The sequence below is a fragment of the Osmerus mordax genome, chromosome 24, assembly GCF_038355195.1.
Source record: "Osmerus mordax isolate fOsmMor3 chromosome 24, fOsmMor3.pri, whole genome shotgun sequence".
In the NCBI taxonomy this organism is placed as follows: Eukaryota; Metazoa; Chordata; class Actinopteri; order Osmeriformes; family Osmeridae; genus Osmerus; species Osmerus mordax.
Window position 1 is genome coordinate 9,055,280 of NC_090073.1, and position 23,731 is coordinate 9,079,010.

The 23,731-nt window shown below is 41.5% G+C and overlaps 1 protein-coding gene across 1 annotated transcript in view; it reads left to right on the plus strand.

Moving 5' to 3' along the window:
• Window positions 1–197: 197 nt before the first annotated feature.
• The window catches only part of smtnb (smoothelin b), a 49,035-nt gene continuing 25,501 nt past the window's right edge, over window positions 198–23,731 (plus strand). Inside the window, 2 exon segments of the mRNA XM_067228506.1 lie at window positions 198–593; window positions 22,517–22,674. Coding sequence (XP_067084607.1) covers window positions 543–593; window positions 22,517–22,674 — 209 coding nt within the window. The 5' untranslated portion in view covers window positions 198–542.

Sequence of the window (23,731 nt, forward strand, 5' to 3'; positions counted from 1 at the left end):
GTCAGAGGGGCTCATTCTGTTTCGTTCACGTGCAACCTGCTCCTTTGGACCCGTCCACAGCGTGGCGCGGTTGTGAGATCGTGCGTTTTAAAGGGGGCGGTGCTAGTGAATTAAGTGGGAACTCTGGATTCAAAACTCGCTGTGTGTGAGTGGAGTGTCACAGCATTTTCTGAAATCCTAGATGCGCGCGTCAGGGTTATTGAGAACTGAAATGTGTTCAGTTTCCGAAGAGTGTTGCTGATTTCTGTAGTTCAGAGGGAATGTTGAGAAAGGGTCAAACATTATGATTACATTTCAGTAGAATAAACAACTACATCTCAAAGTTATAAAAGGGGGAAAAAACGATTCTTCGAGCAGGTGGAGCATCAGTTCCAACAGCACATAAGAGCGACAAGTTGACAAGGAGGTTCCTGTTTTGGGGAAAACTACGTTAATTGATCGCGAGTTATAGTCCACCGAACAAGTCAAGCTTAGAGCCTTGTTCGTATAGTTTTGATCTTTTAGCTCTTAACCTGTGCTCACGAAGAAAATAAAGTCTAAATATGTCCGCTGAAAGATACTCAACTTTGGACGAGCCTTCACTGCGGAATCTGGTGAGTATGGTTGTGTGAGGAAGAGTATTGTAAACATTTGGATCATCGGCGGTGAGCGGATTTAGGAAGCTCCAAGCAGTCCGCCCAGAGTCTGAGGACTGCCTGGCTACCGCAGCCCGCATCCTCACCTTCATAGCGCAAAAAACAACGTAAAATCCTATTAAATTGCATTGAAGTTATTCGGGAATGTGAGTTTAGAATAGGCGAGACGTCCGGTTCACCGGCGTCTCGTATGGCTGACCGTTCTTCATAACTCATACTAAACTGAACCCATATGGGAGTTATTGTTTTTCAACACATCACTGTTGATTATTGGAGACATGTCACTTTCGACTCTTGCTCTAGCCTACACACGTGGGGTCATTTCGGAGGGTACCTTATCATTTATGGATCTGTAGGGGGCAAGGAATGCGTATTTGCCCAGTTATTTAATGTTGAGCTGGACTGTGTTGATAAAGCAGTCATGTTAAAGGTGTACTACCTGTCAGATCCTTCCGACATGATTCGTCTGTTATTGGGTCCCTCTCCCAAGAAGTGAGCGTCTCTCAAGACGGACATCTTCAAATAACATTTGGATTCTCATTTCGTTAAAGGTCACTAACTTTGGTAAAGGAATGCAATCAGTTTGGACCAAGGGAAGGTCGACATGCTGGTTTGTTGAGCGGCTGAGGCCTTAGCTATTTGATATCTTTTCATGAGGGACCATTTCCTCTCACTGAAGTCTCTGCGGGAAGAAATTCTCTGGCCGGCGACCCTAGTAACTAAACTTCCGTAAATCATTTAAAAGGGCACATTTTTACCACAGGGTAACGTCTCGTTGATGTGACGCTTTTCCTGTATACATCCACAACTACATTGATGTATTGGAACTCATACAGCATTAAAGGTTTTTATATCGGAATGCTTTGCGGTGAAGATGGGGACATCTGTGGCTTTATAGTTTTTCCTTTCCCTCTTCAGGACTCCTCGTCACAGTTTTGTTGTCCGTTGACTGAAATCCAGAACTGACCGGTCTAGGAGCATAGCACCCTGACCTATTTTCCACCAAGTTTGCGTTAGAATATGGGCAACATCTGGGGCTTAGATGCATTTGAATATGCAGTATCATACTTAAGGCCTATAAAAACACAAATGTCTCTCCTGTCATTCAGAGCATTTACATGGAAAGCGTTAGGTAAACAGTGATGGAAGCTCAAAGGTAGAGCATTGGACTGCTGATCAAGTGGTTCCCAGGTTCAAATTCCAACCTGTATGCCAGTTTGGGATGAGAGCGTCAGCTAAATGAACACGTTATAAAACCAGAACCAGAATGTTATTTCTGTCCATTTGGCTTCAGTGAGTAAGATGTGATGCTGCATGTCTCCAGTGACCACCAACAAAGGTCGTCAAGATCCCAGAAAGTCCTGTGTGATATTTTGTGTTGTGTGTCTGTCGTGTTTTTCCATGCCAGAGTCAACTCCAAGGGAAACACAGGCTTGTCTCTAGCTTATTGTTCCAGCTGAGTTGTTTATGTGTGACCATGAAAAAAGATCTAATGTGTTTTTACAAAGCCACCATCGTAAAATAACGTTCAGACAACCGAAAGCCCCAAAGTACCCATGCTTCTTTGGAGTGAAGAGTTTCAAGGAGCAGAGAATGAGAGAAAACAGCTCTTGTTTGGAAGTGCCAGTTGGTGAACAGAGGTTTGTAACCTGTTGCTTGCTAGTCAGGTTAAAAAAAAACACGGTTTTAACGGTGCAACTGGGAATGGCCTATATTTACAGCGGGCACTAGGAAGAGGTGGGGCTGCCACAAAAACAGCTTTAAAACGCAAACAAACACACACTCATATACACTCACACACATTCTCACACACTCTCATATACACTCACACACATTCTCACACACACTCATGTACACACACACATTCTCAGACACACTCAGGGCTGTTCTGTGCCTAATGAACTGAACAGCCAGTGGGACATATAGTGGACCCTCAAACGACACTAATCCTGTGAATACTCTGCCATTCAGCCCGCTGGCCTTCTGCTAGACTGCTTATTTGTTCCCCTCAGTAGCAACCAGGAAGATCTTTCTTCCGTTGGTCTCAAGTCCTTAAACACTCACAAAGCTTCTGGCCGGGCCCCTCTCTTCCAGCCAGTGAGCCTTTCAGTCTCGCTGCTGGAGGCAAGCGAAGAGTGCAGGATGACAGTTTGAGCTGAAGCGCTCGCTGCGAGGCCAGGATCACCCCACAGGTGATCCTGTGGGCTTCAGATGAAAGGTTTCCGTTTTCTCGTTTTTTTTGTATTTTCTTTCATTCTTGAAGACGAGGCGCCCACTAATATAGTAATAATAACATACCCTTATTGAGGCAGAGGAAAGGATTGTGACCTGGTTTTTCAGGATTAGACTACCATTAGCTGTGTGAGGATTGTTAGTAATTATCTCTGACGCTCAGAGATGTTCAAACCAGCAGGACGGGCTACAGGTGTTTCCATTTCGCCCTGGCGGCTGTGAGTGCTCAGTCTGTCTCCTCCTTCCTCCTCGCTCACACCTGCACAGGTAGGCAGAACGCACCTGTTCCTTTCAATGACAGACAGACACTCTATCCACCCCTCCCTCCCCTACACCTCCCTCCCTCTCTTCAGTGTCTAGCTTGTGTTTAGATGAAAACATCACTCACTCAGTGTGCCAACTGTGGCCTCTTAAGGAGTCCTTTGGTCTACTGAAGACCCCTCTCTCTCTCTGCTACTGCTTGTAGTTGAGGGAGCGTACGCAGGGCGGTAAAGTGTGTGTGTGTTGTCCTTTGCATCCTGCACCAATCGTTTTTACACACATTTACATTTTACATTTAGTCATTTAGCAGACGTTCTTATCCAGAGCGACTTACAGTAAGCACAGGGACATTCCCCCCTGAGGCAAGTAGGGTGAAGTGCCTTGCCCAAGGACACAACGTCATTTGGCACAAACCAACAACCTTCTGATTTAATAGCCCGACTCCCTAACCGCTCAGCCACCTGACCCCCTACACACGTGTCTTATCGTCAGAGCGGCGCCGTCACCTGACAGGAGAGCTGCGTCTCTCCGTCACCTGTGGGGCCGACGCAGCACGTGGGACCACCTGCGTTTGTGTTTTGTGATAAGGCTTGGGAGGGGTCAGGTGACCCTGTCTCTCCAAGCACAGAGAGACGGAGATTCACCCGTTAACTCTCAGTCAGGCAGGGCCCAGACGGGGTGAACAGGACCCCAGGGCCCTGCAGCATGGCTCTCTGGGGCCTGCCGCTGTGTTGACAGGGCCCCTGGGGGACGCTGCTCAGCCGGGCAGAGAGACTGGGGCTGTTCTGGAGGCTCGCATGCCCATCCTGAGGGGTCCCGATAGACCCATTCTCAAATGTCATCTCCATCGTTATCATCACGGGGTGGGAAAAAGAAATCCGAAGAATGAAACGGAACATTTAAAGTCCGTCTGGGGGGGTTATTTTAAGCTGTCGGCGATGTAGAATTGCTTTGTTTGTTTACGCTGTCGTTCACATGGTTCTTGGTATTATGAACACTTTAACAGCCCTTTTGGGGCAGTTTGTCAGCCACCACTTCTTAAGCCACCACTTCTTACTGACTCCTGACGTTCCTCTTCAGTCCCTCCCTCTCTACAAACACAGCATTTGAAACTGTTTTCTCGCTGTTAGACGTCTCCGATGGAGGCGTCTGAAGTACCTTGTAACTGTGTGGGAGACAGCGGACTGAGTGCAGTCTGTGCACGTACAGTCAGTGCTCACGTGTTTTCCAAGTGGGCTTAAAAAGCAAGCTGCTGCATGCCTTACTGATACAGTTGCTGTTATGGGCTGAGGCCCACACACACATATATACACGCACACATATACACACACACCGCCACAGTTGATGAAGGAGAGAATTCCAGATAGCGCTGTGCTACACCATGGATCCCACCTTAACAACACAGCACCATAACAGCCATGATTAGCTGCTGTAAAAACCTGCAACCTTTGGGACTGTTTAGAACGTTTTATGGCAGGTGTTTTCCTCACAGCGAAGTCCTCTGACGAGGCTGTTTGGAAAGAGTTCACGGTGCACACCAGATGAGCTCTTTGGGTGCAGATTTCTAGTAAGAATTATCTTCATCTTCTCCTGCCTGGTTTTATCATGGCGATTGTACACAACTGGGAAGCTTCACATTACCAGCTTGTCATCTGTCATGTGGCTTGGTTGAACCTAAACCCTAACTCAGCAGTCATTAGATTTCTATGTAAAAACACCTCAAAGTCAAGTGCCTCACTTAACTGATACATGAAAGGGGTTTTGAGTCTGAAGTGTATTGTTGGCAAAGCTGGCTTGTCATCACATTGACTGACAGTGTGCCTCAGGCTTCAGTGTTGGCCACCCTCCACCCCCTTACACACACACACACACACACACACACACACACACACACACAGAATATATTGGAGTTTGAACCGGGAAGATAACACCCTGTGTATTTATTTGATAAGACGGGAAGCTGGTGTTCATGTGATGAGTCCTAAATATAGCCGGGTTTCTTGGCCCCAAAGTGGTGAGAAAAACATGAGATGGGCTGCATTTGTAATCATGGACTGGTTTATTTTTAATCTATTGTGTTTCAGATTGTTTTTAACGAGGGGGAATCTGCAATAGCTACCAATATGTCGTGATCTGTAGGTTGTAGGCTGTGGCTATTCTCAGATATACAACCGGATAGACCGTTCTTTGTTTCTAGATTAATTAAGCAGTTATTGTGCAACAATGATCCAACACACTAGTTTGTGGTCCCTGGTTTAGCTGAAATTCGATTTAAACAGCATGGTGCTTCCACTAAAAAAAAATTCTTAATAGCTGTTAAGAGGAATTCCTTGGTGACTCAGTTGAACACAAGCCAGGAAGCAATTGCAAAACTCCCTAGTCACCATTTCCCAGAGCCTTCCAAACAAACATCAGTAGTAACAGGCTGGGAAGATCGTGTCGCCTGCCAAAATGTATTTTAATATCGAAAATACATTGAAGTCCACTCCACAATCTCTCAGAATCCAATGCTCTGGAGATCTTATTGGTCAATAGGTCCTCGGGAGATCCTATTGGTCAACGCTTGGGAGATCCTATTGGAGGAGACTTTGCTGGAGACAGGATTGCGAGGCTGTGGTCGGTCTTGCCACCTGGCGCAGATTTATTGGATCTCTCTGTGTCTGAGCGTGGTGTGTTTCTCCTGCCCTGCGCTCCAGTGTTGACAGACTGATGTGAGGCTGGCCAGAGATGCTGCAGGTGGAGGGGGCCGGGAAAAGCCTCACACGAACCCCAGAGTCCCTCACGTCCAACACGCCACCTGCGTCACACGCGGTGTGGAGAATATGAAAAAGACGTTTGTGAGTGAGTGTGTGTGAGTTCTTCTTTTTCGGACGGTTGGTGTCTGGCCAGAAGTGATCACGTAGTTGATAGTCTGCTCCCTTCAGCGTTTGATATATTCCTCCCCGCGCTCGGCCTCTTAATCTCCGAGGCTTCTGGAGCTTCTTCTTGTCTGTCTGGAGAAACACCCTGTCGAATGGGGGGGGGGGAAGAATCTGGAAAAGTGATGGTGTGTGTGTGTGTGGGGGGTGTTATCCTCCGAGCTCTCGGAGACGCACGCGGCAGGCCCCTGGTTGGGTCTGACCTTTCCAGGATGACATCACGCTTCAGGGAGTTTGCGTTCGGAAAAAATGTCCGTCTTCAGCCTACTTCTTCTTCTGCGTCTGGCACGTACCTGCTGCAGATTCACGGAGCAGGTGTTCTCCGACTCCGGAGGGGGACATCTGTGCGCATATTTACAGTCTTGTCGACGACAGCTCTGGCCCCCTGACATGGCAGGAACTCCTGATTAACTGGTCCCTCTGCCTGGGCTTGGACAGCTCCTCCAGCCTGGAGGAGGACGGCCCGCTTGGAAGCCAGGCTGTGTGATGTATAGCACACTCCTTGTTTCTCCTTGTTGCATTCTCCTGTCTCTCTCCATCGCCTCCAACCTAATCTGACATCGACTCTGTCAACCTGGCCTCAGGAAGGCTTGTGAAGAGGGCATTTAAGTGTGACAGGGCTTTACGGACCCCATGTGTCCCATCGCATGCCTAATGGTATCATGGTTTTGGACCAAATCCTCTTCAGGAGGAGTTTTTGCTGTAATCGTAACGGACCTTTACCGTGGATGAGAGGGATCGGTAGTGACAGACAGACAGAGAGAGAGGCCACATAGCTGGGGTTTTAGCCTTCCTGTGTGGAATCCCTCAGGAAAAAGGCATTTCCTGACATCCACCAGCAGTCCCTCTTGCGGATGTTGATGTTTTGCTTTGCTTCTTGCTCTGTTTAGAAGTGGCGGCGCTCCCTAGATATACAAAGCTGATTGTAGAAAACCTCTTTTGTTTATTCTGTCTTGTCTATTTCTGCTTTTTTCCCCCTCTGTGTTGCTTTGCATTGTGATGTGCCGTGCGGATCTGAGGAGATTCTGACCTGGCTTGGCTAGTAGGTGCAGCTGAGCACAGTGTCCTAGTTGTGGAGTCTCCCAGTGGGTTCCATGTTCTGGTGTCTCTCCCAGGAGACCTTGGGCTCTGGGGCTGTAGTCAAAACCAGTAATTCAGACGGTCAGCCAGCCAGTCAAAGCCCCAGACTCAGGAACAAGATATGAACAGAACACCGATGATTGATGTGTTTAAAAAAAGAAAGAACCATAAAAAATAAATAAAAACAAGATAAGGGGATTTTATCGGAAGATTTACGCTCCCAGACCACGTCTGAAAACACAGACTAAATCAACATCAGCTCTCCTGTTCCTGGCTCAGTAGTTTGACCTCATACATCGATGAGCCGTGTCAGTGGGTGAGAAATGCCCGGCAGGTCAAAGCTACAGTACCACACAAGCACCACAGACGCACCCCTTGGTAAGATTCTCCACAGAGATGAAAGATAACCCTTATCAGCTTCAGACCCAGGCCTCTGTTCCCCAGTCAGTTGCCCTCATTAATGATCGACCGACACGTGTAGATCTCACCGCTAATACCCTTTGTACTGTGAACCGGCCTTGGCCTAACTTACTGTAAACAGTAGCATGAGGTCACCTCGACCTCGTGAGCACTGCATTGTTACTCTGTTGCCAAGGGTCTGTCGATGTCCCTTACCCCCCCTCGCTTCTGACACCCCATGCCTTCCCTGTCCTCATGGGAGATCTGCGCTCTCTTTCTCCCTGTCCTCTGGAGCAGAAAGGGGGGGGGCGTGTTTTTCCCAGGTCTGGTGCCCCGGTCCTGAGCTCTGAGGGGTGGGACCCTGACAGCCTGGAGCTCCTCACACTTACAGACACTGCATGATGCCTCATCTCTCTCTCTGTCTCTCTCTCTGTCTCTCTCTCTGTCTCTCTCTCTCTGTCTCTCTCTCTGTCTCTCTCTCTGTCTCTCTCTCTCTGTCTCTGTCTGTCTCTTTCATTCTATATCTCTCCTACTGTTGGTTCTCTCTCTTCCGTCACATCCAGACAATGGCTGTACGGTGAGGTGAGGTGCAATCTGACCTTGGCTTCGGTACGTTCTTCAGTTCCAGCCCAGAGGCTAGCGGGGCCAACAGCATCCATTCAACCGTCTCACACACAAGACTGTTCCCTTGCACGCTGATCAAATTCTCATTCAGATGGGTGTGGTGCCTGTGCTGTGGGCTGTGAACTCACCAAGCCTGTGGCAATACAGAATGGGTCCTTTTATAGTTGTTGAATTAGCTTATCATTACGAAATCGTGTTTCACTCCAGGTAATGGAGCAGTTTTGAGGTAGATGATTTAAGCTACGGGACAGTTCAGGTCCTCCAGGACACATTTTAAAACTGACTTGTTTTCTTACTCTCTATTTTCTCTTGTGAATTGTTTGTATGCTGTTGTCCGTCAGCCAGTACCAGTCAGCCAGCACCAGTCAGCCAGCACCAGTCAGCCAGCACCAGTCAGCCAACACCAGTCAGCCAACACCAGTCAGCCAACACCAGTCAGCCAACACCAGTCAGCCAGCACCAGTCAGCCAGTACCAGTCAGCCAACACCAGTCAGCCAGCACCAGTCAGCCAACGCCAGTCAGCCAGCACCAGTCAGCCAGTACCAGTCAGCCAGCACCAGTCAGCCAACACCAGTCAGCCAGCACCAGTCAGCCAGCACCAGTCAGCCAGCACCAGTCAGCCAGTACCAGTCAGCCAACACCAGTCAGCCAGCACCAGTCAGCCAGCACCAGTCAGCCAGCACCAGTCAGCCAACACCAGTCAGCCAACACCAGTCAGCCAGCACCAGTCAGCCAGCACCAGTCAGCCAGTCCTCGGTGGCAGCTGGTTATCTACTCAGCCTCCTGGCTGCTGGCTGGGAGGCCTTATATGGGCAAACTCACTCTGGGGGCAAACACTGCAGCACAGAGCACTGATCCAATCTGCTGCCTGACTGCTCTCTAACCCCTGCTCTGGAAATTATTACTACCGACCCCTCTGTAGACACACACACACACACACACACACACACACTGTGTTTATACTTTTATCTGAAAGGAGGAAGGGAGCGGTAGCTGTAAGAGACCTCACACGTGGCCTACATGTCAGAGGAAGTTTATTAAGGACATGTGACAGAGGGATGTGTGCAAAAATCTAGAGTTCCTGATACACGCAGAAGCACACATGCTATCAGTCACAGGGTCAGGACCCAGCCTGGGGCCTACTGAGGCAGCATGCAGGCAGACAGACAGACAGACAGAGAGACAGGCAGACAGACAAAGAGACAGACAGAGAGACAGGCAGGCAGAGAGAGAGAGAGGCAGAGAGACAGGCAGAGAGACAGACAGGCTGGGCTGTGAGGAGCTGCTGGAGACGGGGATTCCGTCCAGACGCAGGATGATGCTGTCATGGAGTGATGTCACTTGGCTCACGATGCTGTGACTCACAGCTGGTGACTGGTACAAACGTCCCGCTAAACCTGACACACACACACACACAAAACCTCACACACACACACACACTAGCGTCTCTGCCTGTCTCGTATCCCAACAGGAGATGGACCAGAGAAGCCTTTTGTTCTCACAAGCTGGTTCTCTGTGTTCTGGGTGTGATTGTGGCAGTTCTGGGGTCCTGCCAGGACTGTCTGTACAGTACTGTTCTGTATTTAATCCAAACAGCTTGGGTCTGTGTACTTCCTGTCAAGACGGTCTAGGCATCACACAGAGGACTGGATGAGAAGTGGAACACAGTCTGGGCTAAATAACTTTCATCTTTTCAGATGGCTGGGGATCGGTTTTAGTGTCGTCTTTGACATTCTTGCCACATGATCTACGTGGCAAAGTACTTAGTGAAACATTTTTGTTGTTGTTGGCTTTGAAACAGTTGGAGGCCGTTTCACCCCCCCCCCCCCCCCCCTCCCCTTCACTGACGGGTTTTACTCTGCAACGTGATGACTCACTGCCAGCCTGACTTGTAGCGTTACACAATGTACAGTTTGTGAAGACTTGTTCTGTGGCTGGATGCACTTCTGGATAACCACCCACTGTTTTCCTGCCTGCAACAATAGCCAGAAACAGACAGACAGGTAACCAGACAGGTAACCAGACAGACAGGTAACCAGACAGACAGACAGACTGGCAGGTTGACAGACAGACTGGCAGGTTGACATACAGGCAGGTAAGCAGACACACAGGCTGACTGACAGGCAGGTAAACTGACAGACAGACAGGCAGGTAAACAGACAGGCAGGCTGGCAGGCTGATAGGCAGGTTGACAGACTGGCAGGTTGACAGACAGACTGGCAGGTTGACAGACAGACTGGCAGGTTGACAGACAGACTGGCAGGTTGACATACAGGCAGGTAAGCAGACACAGACAGGCTGACTGACAGGCAGGTAAACTGACAGACAGGCAGGTAAACAGACAGACAGACAGGCAGACAGACAGACAGTCAGCCTTGCAGTGCAGGCCGGCAGGAGTTGTCTAGGCTGGATGCTGGGAGTCCTCCAGGGAGTCCTCCAGGGAGTCCTCCAGGGAGTCCTCCAGGGAGTCCTCCAGGGAGTCCTCCAGGGAGTCCTCCAGGGAGTCCTCCAGGGAGTCCTCCAGGGAGTCCTCCAGGGATTCCTCCAGGGAGTCCTCCAGGGAGTGGCCCAGACGAGGGGTGTTACGAGGGGGGCCTAGCGGGCCTCACCCAGCCTCAGTGACAGTGATTGATTGGGTTTCTTCTGCCAGGTTCCTTTATGGACGTGCTTCAGGTTTTCTGAAGCACGGGGAGGTGTTTGGTGGAAATACGTTTACATTTAGTCATTTTACATTTAGTCATTTTACATTTAGTCATTTTACATTTAGTCATTTTACATTTAGTCATTTTACATTTAGTCATTTTACATTTAGTCATTTTACATTTAGTCATTTTACATTTAGTCATTTTACATTTAGTCATTTTACATTTAGTCATTTTACATTTAGTCATTTTACATTTAGTCATTTTACATTTAGTCATTTTACATTTAGTCATTTTACATTTAGTCATTTTACATTTAGTCATTTTACATTTAGTCATTTTACATTTAGTCATTTTACATTTAGTCATTTTACATTTAGTCATTTTACATTTAGTCATTTTACATTTAGTCATTTTACATTTAGTCATTTTACATTTAGTCATTTTACATTTAGTCATTTTACATTTAGTCATTTTACATTTAGTCATTTTACATTTAGTCATTTTACATTTAGTCATTTTACATTTAGTCATTTTACATTTAGTCATTTTACATTTAGTCATTTTACATTTAGTCATTTTACATTTAGTCATTTTACATTTAGTCATTTTACATTTAGTCATTTTACATTTAGTCATTTTACATTTAGTCATTTTACATTTAGTCATTTTACATTTAGTCATTTTACATTTAGTCATTTTACATTTAGTCATTTTACATTTAGTCATTTTACATTTAGTCATTTTACATTTAGTCATTTTACATTTAGTCATTTTACATTTAGTCATTTTACATTTAGTCATTTTACATTTAGTCATTTTACATTTAGTCATTTTACATTTAGTCATTTTACATTTAGTCATTTTACATTTAGTCATTTTACATTTAGTCATTTTACATTTAGTCATTTTACATTTAGTCATTTTACATTTAGTCATTTTACATTTAGTCATTTTACATTTAGTCATTTTACATTTAGTCATTTTACATTTAGTCATTTTACATTTAGTCATTTTACATTTAGTCATTTTACATTTAGTCATTTTACATTTAGTCATTTTACATTTAGTCATTTTACATTTAGTCATTTTACATTTAGTCATTTTACATTTAGTCATTTTACATTTAGTCATTTTACATTTAGTCATTTTACATTTAGTCATTTTACATTTAGTCATTTTACATTTAGTCATTTTACATTTAGTCATTTTACATTTAGTCATTTTACATTTAGTCATTTTACATTTAGTCATTTTACATTTAGTCATTTTACATTTAGTCATTTTACATTTAGTCATTTTACATTTAGTCATTTTACATTTAGTCATTTTACATTTAGTCATTTTACATTTAGTCATTTTACATTTAGTCATTTTACATTTAGTCATTTTACATTTAGTCATTTTACATTTAGTCATTTTACATTTAGTCATTTTACATTTAGTCATTTTACATTTAGTCATTTTACATTTAGTCATTTTACATTTAGTCATTTTACATTTAGTCATTTTACATTTAGTCATTTTACATTTAGTCATTTTACATTTAGTCATTTTACATTTAGTCATTTTACATTTAGTCATTTTACATTTAGTCATTTTACATTTAGTCATTTTACATTTAGTCATTTTACATTTAGTCATTTTACATTTAGTCATTTTACATTTAGTCATTTTACATTTAGTCATTTTACATTTAGTCATTTTACATTTAGTCATTTTACATTTAGTCATTTTACATTTAGTCATTTTACATTTAGTCATTTTACATTTAGTCATTTTACATTTAGTCATTTTACATTTAGTCATTTTACATTTAGTCATTTTACATTTAGTCATTTTACATTTAGTCATTTTACATTTAGTCATTTTACATTTAGTCATTTTACATTTAGTCATTTTACATTTAGTCATTTTACATTTAGTCATTTTACATTTAGTCATTTTACATTTAGTCATTTTACATTTAGTCATTTTACATTTAGTCATTTTACATTTAGTCATTTTACATTTAGTCATTTTACATTTAGTCATTTTACATTTAGTCATTTTACATTTAGTCATTTTACATTTAGTCATTTTACATTTAGTCATTTTACATTTAGTCATTTTACATTTAGTCATTTTACATTTAGTCATTTTACATTTAGTCATTTTACATTTAGTCATTTTACATTTAGTCATTTTACATTTAGTCATTTTACATTTAGTCATTTTACATTTAGTCATTTTACATTTAGTCATTTTACATTTAGTCATTTTACATTTAGTCATTTTACATTTAGTCATTTTACATTTAGTCATTTTACATTTAGTCATTTTACATTTAGTCATTTTACATTTAGTCATTTTACATTTAGTCATTTTACATTTAGTCATTTTACATTTAGTCATTTTACATTTAGTCATTTTACATTTAGTCATTTTACATTTAGTCATTTTACATTTAGTCATTTTACATTTAGTCATTTTACATTTAGTCATTTTACATTTAGTCATTTTACATTTAGTCATTTTACATTTAGTCATTTTACATTTAGTCATTTTACATTTAGTCATTTTACATTTAGTCATTTTACATTTAGTCATTTTACATTTAGTCATTTTACATTTAGTCATTTTACATTTAGTCATTTTACATTTAGTCATTTTACATTTAGTCATTTTACATTTAGTCATTTTACATTTAGTCATTTTACATTTAGTCATTTTACATTTAGTCATTTTACATTTAGTCATTTTACATTTAGTCATTTTACATTTAGTCATTTTACATTTAGTCATTTTACATTTAGTCATTTTACATTTAGTCATTTTACATTTAGTCATTTTACATTTAGTCATTTTACATTTAGTCATTTTACATTTAGTCATTTTACATTTAGTCATTTTACATTTAGTCATTTTACATTTAGTCATTTTACATTTAGTCATTTTACATTTAGTCATTTTACATTTAGTCATTTTACATTTAGTCATTTTACATTTAGTCATTTTACATTTAGTCATTTTACATTTAGTCATTTTACATTTAGTCATTTTACATTTAGTCATTTTACATTTAGTCATTTTACATTTAGTCATTTTACATTTAGTCATTTTACATTTAGTCATTTTACATTTAGTCATTTTACATTTAGTCATTTTACATTTAGTCATTTTACATTTAGTCATTTTACATTTAGTCATTTTACATTTAGTCATTTTACATTTAGTCATTTTACATTTAGTCATTTTACATTTAGTCATTTTACATTTAGTCATTTTACATTTAGTCATTTTACATTTAGTCATTTTACATTTAGTCATTTTACATTTAGTCATTTTACATTTAGTCATTTTACATTTAGTCATTTTACATTTAGTCATTTTACATTTAGTCATTTTACATTTAGTCATTTTACATTTAGTCATTTTACATTTAGTCATTTTACATTTAGTCATTTTACATTTAGTCATTTTACATTTAGTCATTTTACATTTAGTCATTTTACATTTAGTCATTTTACATTTAGTCATTTTACATTTAGTCATTTTACATTTAGTCATTTTACATTTAGTCATTTTACATTTAGTCATTTTACATTTAGTCATTTTACATTTAGTCATTTTACATTTAGTCATTTTACATTTAGTCATTTTACATTTAGTCATTTTACATTTAGTCATTTTACATTTAGTCATTTTACATTTAGTCATTTTACATTTAGTCATTTTACATTTAGTCATTTTACATTTAGTCATTTTACATTTAGTCATTTTACATTTAGTCATTTTACATTTAGTCATTTTACATTTAGTCATTTTACATTTAGTCATTTTACATTTAGTCATTTTACATTTAGTCATTTTACATTTAGTCATTTTACATTTAGTCATTTTACATTTAGTCATTTTACATTTAGTCATTTTACATTTAGTCATTTTACATTTAGTCATTTTACATTTAGTCATTTTACATTTAGTCATTTTACATTTAGTCATTTTACATTTAGTCATTTTACATTTAGTCATTTTACATTTAGTCATTTTACATTTAGTCATTTTACATTTAGTCATTTTACATTTAGTCATTTTACATTTAGTCATTTTACATTTAGTCATTTTACATTTAGTCATTTTACATTTAGTCATTTTACATTTAGTCATTTTACATTTAGTCATTTTACATTTAGTCATTTTACATTTAGTCATTTTACATTTAGTCATTTTACATTTAGTCATTTTACATTTAGTCATTTTACATTTAGTCATTTTACATTTAGTCATTTTACATTTAGTCATTTTACATTTAGTCATTTTACATTTAGTCATTTTACATTTAGTCATTTTACATTTAGTCATTTTACATTTAGTCATTTTACATTTAGTCATTTTACATTTAGTCATTTTACATTTAGTCATTTTACATTTAGTCATTTTACATTTAGTCATTTTACATTTAGTCATTTTACATTTAGTCATTTTACATTTAGTCATTTTACATTTAGTCATTTTACATTTAGTCATTTTACATTTAGTCATTTTACATTTAGTCATTTTACATTTAGTCATTTTACATTTAGTCATTTTACATTTAGTCATTTTACATTTAGTCATTTTACATTTAGTCATTTTACATTTAGTCATTTTACATTTAGTCATTTTACATTTAGTCATTTTACATTTAGTCATTTTACATTTAGTCATTTTACATTTAGTCATTTTACATTTAGTCATTTTACATTTAGTCATTTTACATTTAGTCATTTTACATTTAGTCATTTTACATTTAGTCATTTTACATTTAGTCATTTTACATTTAGTCATTTTACATTTAGTCATTTTACATTTAGTCATTTTACATTTAGTCATTTTACATTTAGTCATTTTACATTTAGTCATTTTACATTTAGTCATTTTACATTTAGTCATTTTACATTTAGTCATTTTACATTTAGTCATTTTACATTTAGTCATTTTACATTTAGTCATTTTACATTTAGTCATTTTACATTTAGTCATTTTACATTTAGTCATTTTACATTTAGTCATTTTACATTTAGTCATTTTACATTTAGTCATTTTACATTTAGTCATTTTACATTTAGTCATTTTACATTTAGTCATTTTACATTTAGTCATTTTACATTTAGTCATTTTACATTTAGTCATTTTACATTTAGTCATTTTACATTTAGTCATTTTACATTTAGTCATTTTACATTTAGTCATTTTACATTTAGTCATTTTACATTTAGTCATTTTACATTTAGTCATTTTACATTTAGTCATTTTACATTTAGTCATTTTACATTTAGTCATTTTACATTTAGTCATTTTACATTTAGTCATTTTACATTTAGTCATTTTACATTTAGTCATTTTACATTTAGTCATTTTACATTTAGTCATTTTACATTTAGTCATTTTACATTTAGTCATTTTACATTTAGTCATTTTACATTTAGTCATTTTACATTTAGTCATTTTACATTTAGTCATTTTACATTTAGTCATTTTACATTTAGTCATTTTACATTTAGTCATTTTACATTTAGTCATTTTACATTTAGTCATTTTACATTTAGTCATTTTACATTTAGTCATTTTACATTTAGTCATTTTACATTTAGTCATTTTACATTTAGTCATTTTACATTTAGTCATTTTACATTTAGTCATTTTACATTTAGTCATTTTACATTTAGTCATTTTACATTTAGTCATTTTACATTTAGTCATTTTACATTTAGTCATTTTACATTTAGTCATTTTACATTTAGTCATTTTACATTTAGTCATTTTACATTTAGTCATTTTACATTTAGTCATTTTACATTTAGTCATTTTACATTTAGTCATTTTACATTTAGTCATTTTACATTTAGTCATTTTACATTTAGTCATTTTACATTTAGTCATTTTACATTTAGTCATTTTACATTTAGTCATTTTACATTTAGTCATTTTACATTTAGTCATTTTACATTTAGTCATTTTACATTTAGTCATTTTACATTTAGTCATTTTACATTTAGTCATTTTACATTTAGTCATTTTACATTTAGTCATTTTACATTTAGTCATTTTACATTTAGTCATTTTACATTTAGTCATTTTACATTTAGTCATTTTACATTTAGTCATTTTACATTTAGTCATTTTACATTTAGTCATTTTACATTTAGTCATTTTACATTTAGTCATTTTACATTTAGTCATTTTACATTTAGTCATTTTACATTTAGTCATTTTACATTTAGTCATTTTACATTTAGTCATTTTACATTTAGTCATTTTACATTTAGTCATTTTACATTTAGTCATTTTACATTTAGTCATTTTACATTTAGTCATTTTACATTTAGTCATTTTACATTTAGTCATTTTACATTTAGTCATTTTACATTTAGTCATTTTACATTTAGTCATTTTACATTTAGTCATTTTACATTTAGTCATTTTACATTTAGTCATTTTACATTTAGTCATTTTACATTTAGTCATTTTACATTTAGTCATTTTACATTTAGTCATTTTACATTTAGTCATTTTACATTTAGTCATTTTACATTTAGTCATTTTACATTTAGTCATTTTACATTTAGTCATTTTACATTTAGTCATTTTACATTTAGTCATTTTACATTTAGTCATTTTACATTTAGTCATTTTACATTTAGTCATTTTACATTTAGTCATTTTACATTTAGTCATTTTACATTTAGTCATTTTACATTTAGTCATTTTACATTTAGTCATTTTACATTTAGTCATTTTACATTTAGTCATTTTACATTTAGTCATTTTACATTTAGTCATTTTACATTTAGTCATTTTACATTTAGTCATTTTACATTTAGTCATTTTACATTTAGTCATTTTACATTTAGTCATTTTACATTTAGTCATTTTACATTTAGTCATTTTACATTTAGTCATTTTACATTTAGTCATTTTACATTTAGTCATTTTACATTTAGTCATTTTACATTTAGTCATTTTACATTTAGTCATTTTACATTTAGTCATTTTACATTTAGTCATTTTACATTTAGTCATTTTACATTTAGTCATTTAGCAGACGCTCTTATCCAGAGCGACTTACAGTAAGTACAGGGACATTCCCCCGAGGCAAGTAGGGTGAAGTGCCTTGCCCAAGGACACAACGTCAGTTGGCATGACCGGGAATCGAACTGGCAACCTTTGGATTACTAGCCCGACTCCCTCACCGCTCAGCTGACTAGGGAGTACACTGTTTCTGTTCAGGAAGTTAGTCAGAAGGGTGAGTTCCTTAATGAAAGGACTGCATGTGAAAAGTTCAAACTTTTAGGTTTGTCTTCCTGTATAGTTTTTACAGTGTAATTGGACAGTTTCCTGTTGGCCTATCGAGTAACCCTTCCCCCCCCCCCTCCCTTTAAACTTGTACAGTGTGGATCATATATATTTGACAGAGGAAATTAAATGATTTGAGATCATGTTTGCCACTGTAATACGAAGCTTTTGAAGTTAAATTCCTAGGGCTTATGGCTTGAGTACATTGGCCTTTCATGGGATTGTTCCTCTATGTCGCAATCATATTTCTCTCATCTCTGTCTGCTAGAACCACCCTCTCTGTCCTGTTTGTCAGGCAGGTCTGTCTGAGTCAGCACATCCAGGTGAGTCCTGTTTCCTGAGGTGACGGGCCTCGTCCCTGACTCACCCAGCTAGCTCCTCCTCAGCGTGTCTGGTGCGTGTCCCGCTCACCTGTCTGTGTGACATTTTTCGTATCTTTTTCACAGCTGACTCATGTTTCCGGTGTTTGTTAGCGCTGTGCGTGGCGTTTTGGTCTGGCTTGGGCTCCACAGAGTGGGGGGTTTCAGGACTGTGTGATGGTTCGGGTCGGGGCTGGAGAGGGCAGGACGGCCTCGGTGTCGCTAACGCACTGCTCTCCGTTGCGTTAAGGCTGCGGTGGTCGTTGAGATTCTTCTGTCTTTCAAGGGTTTTCACAAACCATCCTTGACCGCATAAAACGCATGTATATGTATTTTTCTGGTTGTAATGGGCTGGTTTTCAGTGCTTGTGGTTTAGCTTAACGGTAGTGGCAGTTGGTGATTTAGAACTGAGGTCGGTTGTTCAGTTTGAAAAATGCCCACAGTGAAGCATTGGTGCTAGGTGTCGTCATCTTGTAACTGAACTCTGGACTTTTCCGGAAACCTCTGGACTCGGACTATACCTCTTTTCTCCTTCCTCCCGCCCTTCCTCCCCCTTTTTTATGACACAGTGGCACAGCAGTGGCTCTGTTCAGGTCACCATCTCGGGGTGAAAGTCAAAGGCCTCTGTGTACACGAGTGTGTTTCCGTGTCTGGACACCTAACTGTTATTTTCTGTTTTTCTTGGCAGACTCCCGTGTGAAAGGTTTGTTTTGTTTGCTCCGTGATTACGCATTACCTTCTTGTATCGTTGGCATGAGGTGTAACTCTCTGTCTCTCTCTCTCTCTTGCTCTGTCTCTCTCTCGCTCTGTCTCTCTCTCTCTCTTTTTGAAAATGGATAGAGGGAGAGACGGTTCCTACCTCTGGCTCTGTGCCTGCCCTGTCACTTCCTTAGTTGTGACCAATCAGAACAGACGCTCTCGGCCGGCCAGTTTTTGTTGCTTAGGAACGAGTTGGCGTCCGGGTCCGCTTTGCCCCGGGGACAATCACAAGCAACGGATTCTGTTTCAGCTCACCTTGTGATGTTAATCCTCCCTGCCTATCCCAGCAGGCCTGGCTGGTCGACACACAGATGCCAGCCAGAAGGGAGTCAGTTGGCTGAGCGGTGAGGGAGTCGGGCTAGTAATCCGAAGGTTGCCAGTTCGATTCCCGGTCATGCCAACTGACGTTGTGTCCTTGGGCAAGGCACTTCACCCTACTTGCCTCAGGGGAATGTCCCTGTACTTACTGTAAGTCGCTCTGGATAAGAGCATCTGCTAAATTACTAAATGTAAATGTAACCCAGCGCGTCAACCTCACATGCTCTCACCATACAGGAGCACCGCGCTCTTAACATTTCACTTGCTGTTGTTTTGTCGTCATCAATAGAAAATATTTTGATGTGATTTTGATTTAAATTTGGTTGATTTATAAGTCGGCCTGTCGGGGGAGACACTTCAGTGTGTTTTTCTGAGTTTCTTCCCAGACTCCAGGCTGTTCCCCCTTATCGCAAAAATGAATAAATAAATCACTCAATCCTAGACCTCAGAACTTGGCAGTATGCTGAACATATAATCAAATCATTCCATTCATGCAGCAATAAGCTGTACAATAAGCAGTACATTAAGCTGGATCTGAGTGTGTGTGACCTGTGTGTGTGTGTGGGGGGATGTGTGTGTCGGATCTGTGTGTGTGTGTGTGTGTGGGCATGCATGTGCATGAACCAGAGTCGACGCTGGACGTGACCACGTGTGTTTTCATTTCCTTGTTGCTCTCTCTCCTGCCCCCCCCGGTCCCCAGCCCCCCTCCAGCTCTTACCATGCCTCTCCCCCCCTCTCCCCCCCCCCTTCCCCCCCCCCACACACACACACACTCACACACACGCCCTCCCCTCATGAGTCAGCAGGAATGTGAGGAATGACCTGAGTGAGTTCCTGGCCTGTCCCACCCAGCTCTCGTCTGCCCATGTTTAGGCCTAAAAGCCTCGTTCTTTTCCCCTCACTTCCTTTCTCTCTCCGGGTTCTATCCTCGCGTTAACACGCCGCCCTCCTTTCTCTCTCACATCCTCTCAAACTCATCGTCCTCTCAGACTCCCCTCCTCCTCCTCACTCACTCTTTTTTCTTTTCTTCTGCCGGCTCAGCACTTCCAGTTTGCGTTTGAGCAGACCCCCCATGGCTCTGCCGTGTACCAGGCTGCAGCGAGGCTCAAAACCCAGAACCCTCTCTCCTCCAGGATACCCCGTCCCCACTCCCCACCCCTCATCCCCTCTGGGCCTGGGCGGAGCTCACAACCTCTCTCAGAACAAGCCAGTTCCTCCCTTCATCCTGACATATCTATAGGCTACGACTGACAGCTCGTAAGAACTAGAAAGTCATTACCTGCCGTAAGCGTGTCTGCGTGTGACAGCGTGTGTTGACAGGAGTCTGCGTTCTGACTCAGCTGTCAGACCTGCGCTGAGAGTCCTGCCTTACTCTCACCTGCCTTCCTCTCACCTGCCTTCCTCTCACCTGCAAACAGCTGGATTACCAAGCTCATTCACACAGAGTGCTGTGCAGAAGCCTTTTCATGAATGTGTCTTCTGTATTTGTGCAATTGTACAAGGTGTAGTCTTTTCATTTTGTTATTTGTTAAAGCATCTTTGCTTTACCTTTTTTTAATTTGTGCCTAAAACAGTGCTGCATGTACCAGTTTTAAAACATGGGATGTGTTGATCTTTTGCTTTGATCCAAAGCTACACACAGTTGGAGGATTTGAACCGGCGATCTCTTTGATCTGCTCTAATCATTGAGCTACACCCTCCTAGTCCCTTCCCTCAGTCCACAGTGGCTGGTCTGCAGCTGTGCAGATCTGCAGCTGTGCAGGTCTGCAGGTCTGGTTCTCATTCCCAGCCCTGCTGTTCAGGTGGTCGTCACTCACAGCTTCATGAAATTGAAATCACTTGTCGCCAAACTATAAAACGTCCAGTAAGTCCTGCTGACCTCTGGACCCCCCCCACACACACACACTCACAGACGGCCAGCGCTGCCTAGCCGCGTCGGACAGCCCCCTGACCGTGTCCGCTTCATAAGCTCTGTGACATCAGAGACCTCATAAAAGGTGGATTAGCTTTCACTGCAGGACCAGGCCCCAGCCGGCAGCCTGCCGCAGCGCTCTGCCAGCCAGGCTAGCGTGTCGGGCTGAGGGGGGACGGGACAGCCCCCCCTCTGGAGCTTCTGGTGTCGGCGCTCCCGTCTGAACCAGCTCGTTAGCGAGGGTTGATTAGAGGGAGAGAGAATGAGGTAGACAGAGAGAGGGGGGGAGAGAGAGACAGTGAGAGAGAGACAGGGAGAGAGAGACAGAGTGAGAGAGAGAGACAGTGGGAGAGAGACAGTGAGAGAGAGACGGAGTGAAAGAGAGAGACAGTGGGAGAGAGACAGTGAGAGAGAGACGGAGTGAGAGAGAGAGACAGTGGGAGAGAGACAGAGTGAGAGAGAGAGACAGTGGGAGAGAGACTCTGCTACCGTGCTGGGAGAGGGGGGGGGAGACTTGGTTTCCATGGAGAGGCTGGCTGGAGCTTCAAGGATTGGAGCTTCCACAGGGGGGGCTGGACTCTGCGTGCAGGGCAGAGGGCGTCAGGATCACTGGCCGTGTGTTTAATTAGCCCTGTCTGGACCGCCCTCCTGGCAGGATGGGAGACCATGTGAGCTGCAGGGAGCAGCGTTCTTATGTGGTGCTGGAGGAGTGTGTGAGTGTGTGTGTGTGTGTGTGTGTGCGCTAAGCCTTGTGGGAGTTGTAGTGAAGGGGCTCGGAGAGGATTAGTGTCCCTGGTGTCTTCTGGGATTATGTGATGTCACACTTACTTACCCCCTCTTTCTCTCTCTCTCTCTGTCTCTCTCTGTCTTTCTCTTTCTGTCTCTCTTTCTTTCTGTATCTCTCTCTCTCTTTCTGTCCCTTTCTGTATCTCTCTCTTGCTGCCTTTCTTTCTCTCTGTCTCCACCTGTTGGTCTCTCTGTCTCCCTCGTTCTCTCTCTGTCTCCCCCCCTCTCTCTCTGTCTACTTCATTCTCTCTCTCTCTGTCTCTCTCCCTGCAGCTGGAGGGGACTCTGGACCTGTGTGAGCGTCGTCTGATCCGCTCGGCCCTGAGGGACCTGAGGAGGAGGGAGATCGAGAGCATGGAGGCGGCCCTGGCCAGCAAGCGCTTCCGGCCCGCACGTCTCCACCAGCAGGAGGACAAGGAGAACCAGCACAGGTGAGCCTGCCGCGCACACACACTCTGTCTGGCTGTCTCTCTCTCACACACACACACTCTGTCTCGCTATCACGCACACACACACCCACTTGCACACACTGTCTCTCTCTCACACACACACACTCACTCTGTCTCGCTCTCTCTCTCTCACACACACACACACACACACACACACACTCTCTCTTTCACTCTCTCATACACTCTCTCTAACCACGACAGATGGAGAAACCGCCAGCCCCTCAGTTATCCGCACCCTCCGCCTCCCCTCCTCCTGACTGTCATCCCCTTCTCTTCCCTTCTGGTGCAGTTAGAGACCAACAGCCTCTTATCCACATAAACAGCCCCCCTTACTTCATCCGTACGTCCTGGTAGCGGTCGTTATTTGTTTTCTTTGGGCTCCAGCAGATTTCCTCTCCAGTGTCGAGTTAGTCTGCATGGGCCCAGCCCTGTGGGGGGAGTTACAGGCTGCTAATTAATGACTGGCTCCCTGACAGGGTCCCCTACAGCTGCTCTGGGCTGGAGCTCCCAGTCTTCACACATCTGCTGTGGGTGGACAGTCTGCCGTTAAGACCCTCCGTGCGGAACCCCCCCCCCCCCACCCCCCCCCCCCCCGCTGCTGGAGCACAGTAGGACAGGACACATGACTTCCATTTACAGCCTTAGTTGGATTACTTTGGTTCCCCAAAAAATTATAATGAATAGAGGTGTCCTCTTCCAAAGCTGCAGGATCCATGCACGTGTAGGGAGACACACTCACACACACACACACACACCGCACACACACACACTCTCTTTTGAAAGAGCAACGTTATCCTTTTGTTCTCGTTTCTGGAATGTGGAACGTTAGCCTTCCGAGTTCCCCATCCTGTTATACTGAGGAGGAGGAGGAGGAGAGGGAGAGGGAGAGGAGAGGGAGAGGTGGGGAGGAGAGGTGGGGAGGAGAGGAGAGGGAGAGGAGAGGGACATGGGGGGTGTAAGGATGAAGAGGAGGAGGAAGAGCAGAGTGTATTTGGCAGCTGTGTGCACCTCCCTCTCTCTCTCCCCCCTCTCTCTCTCT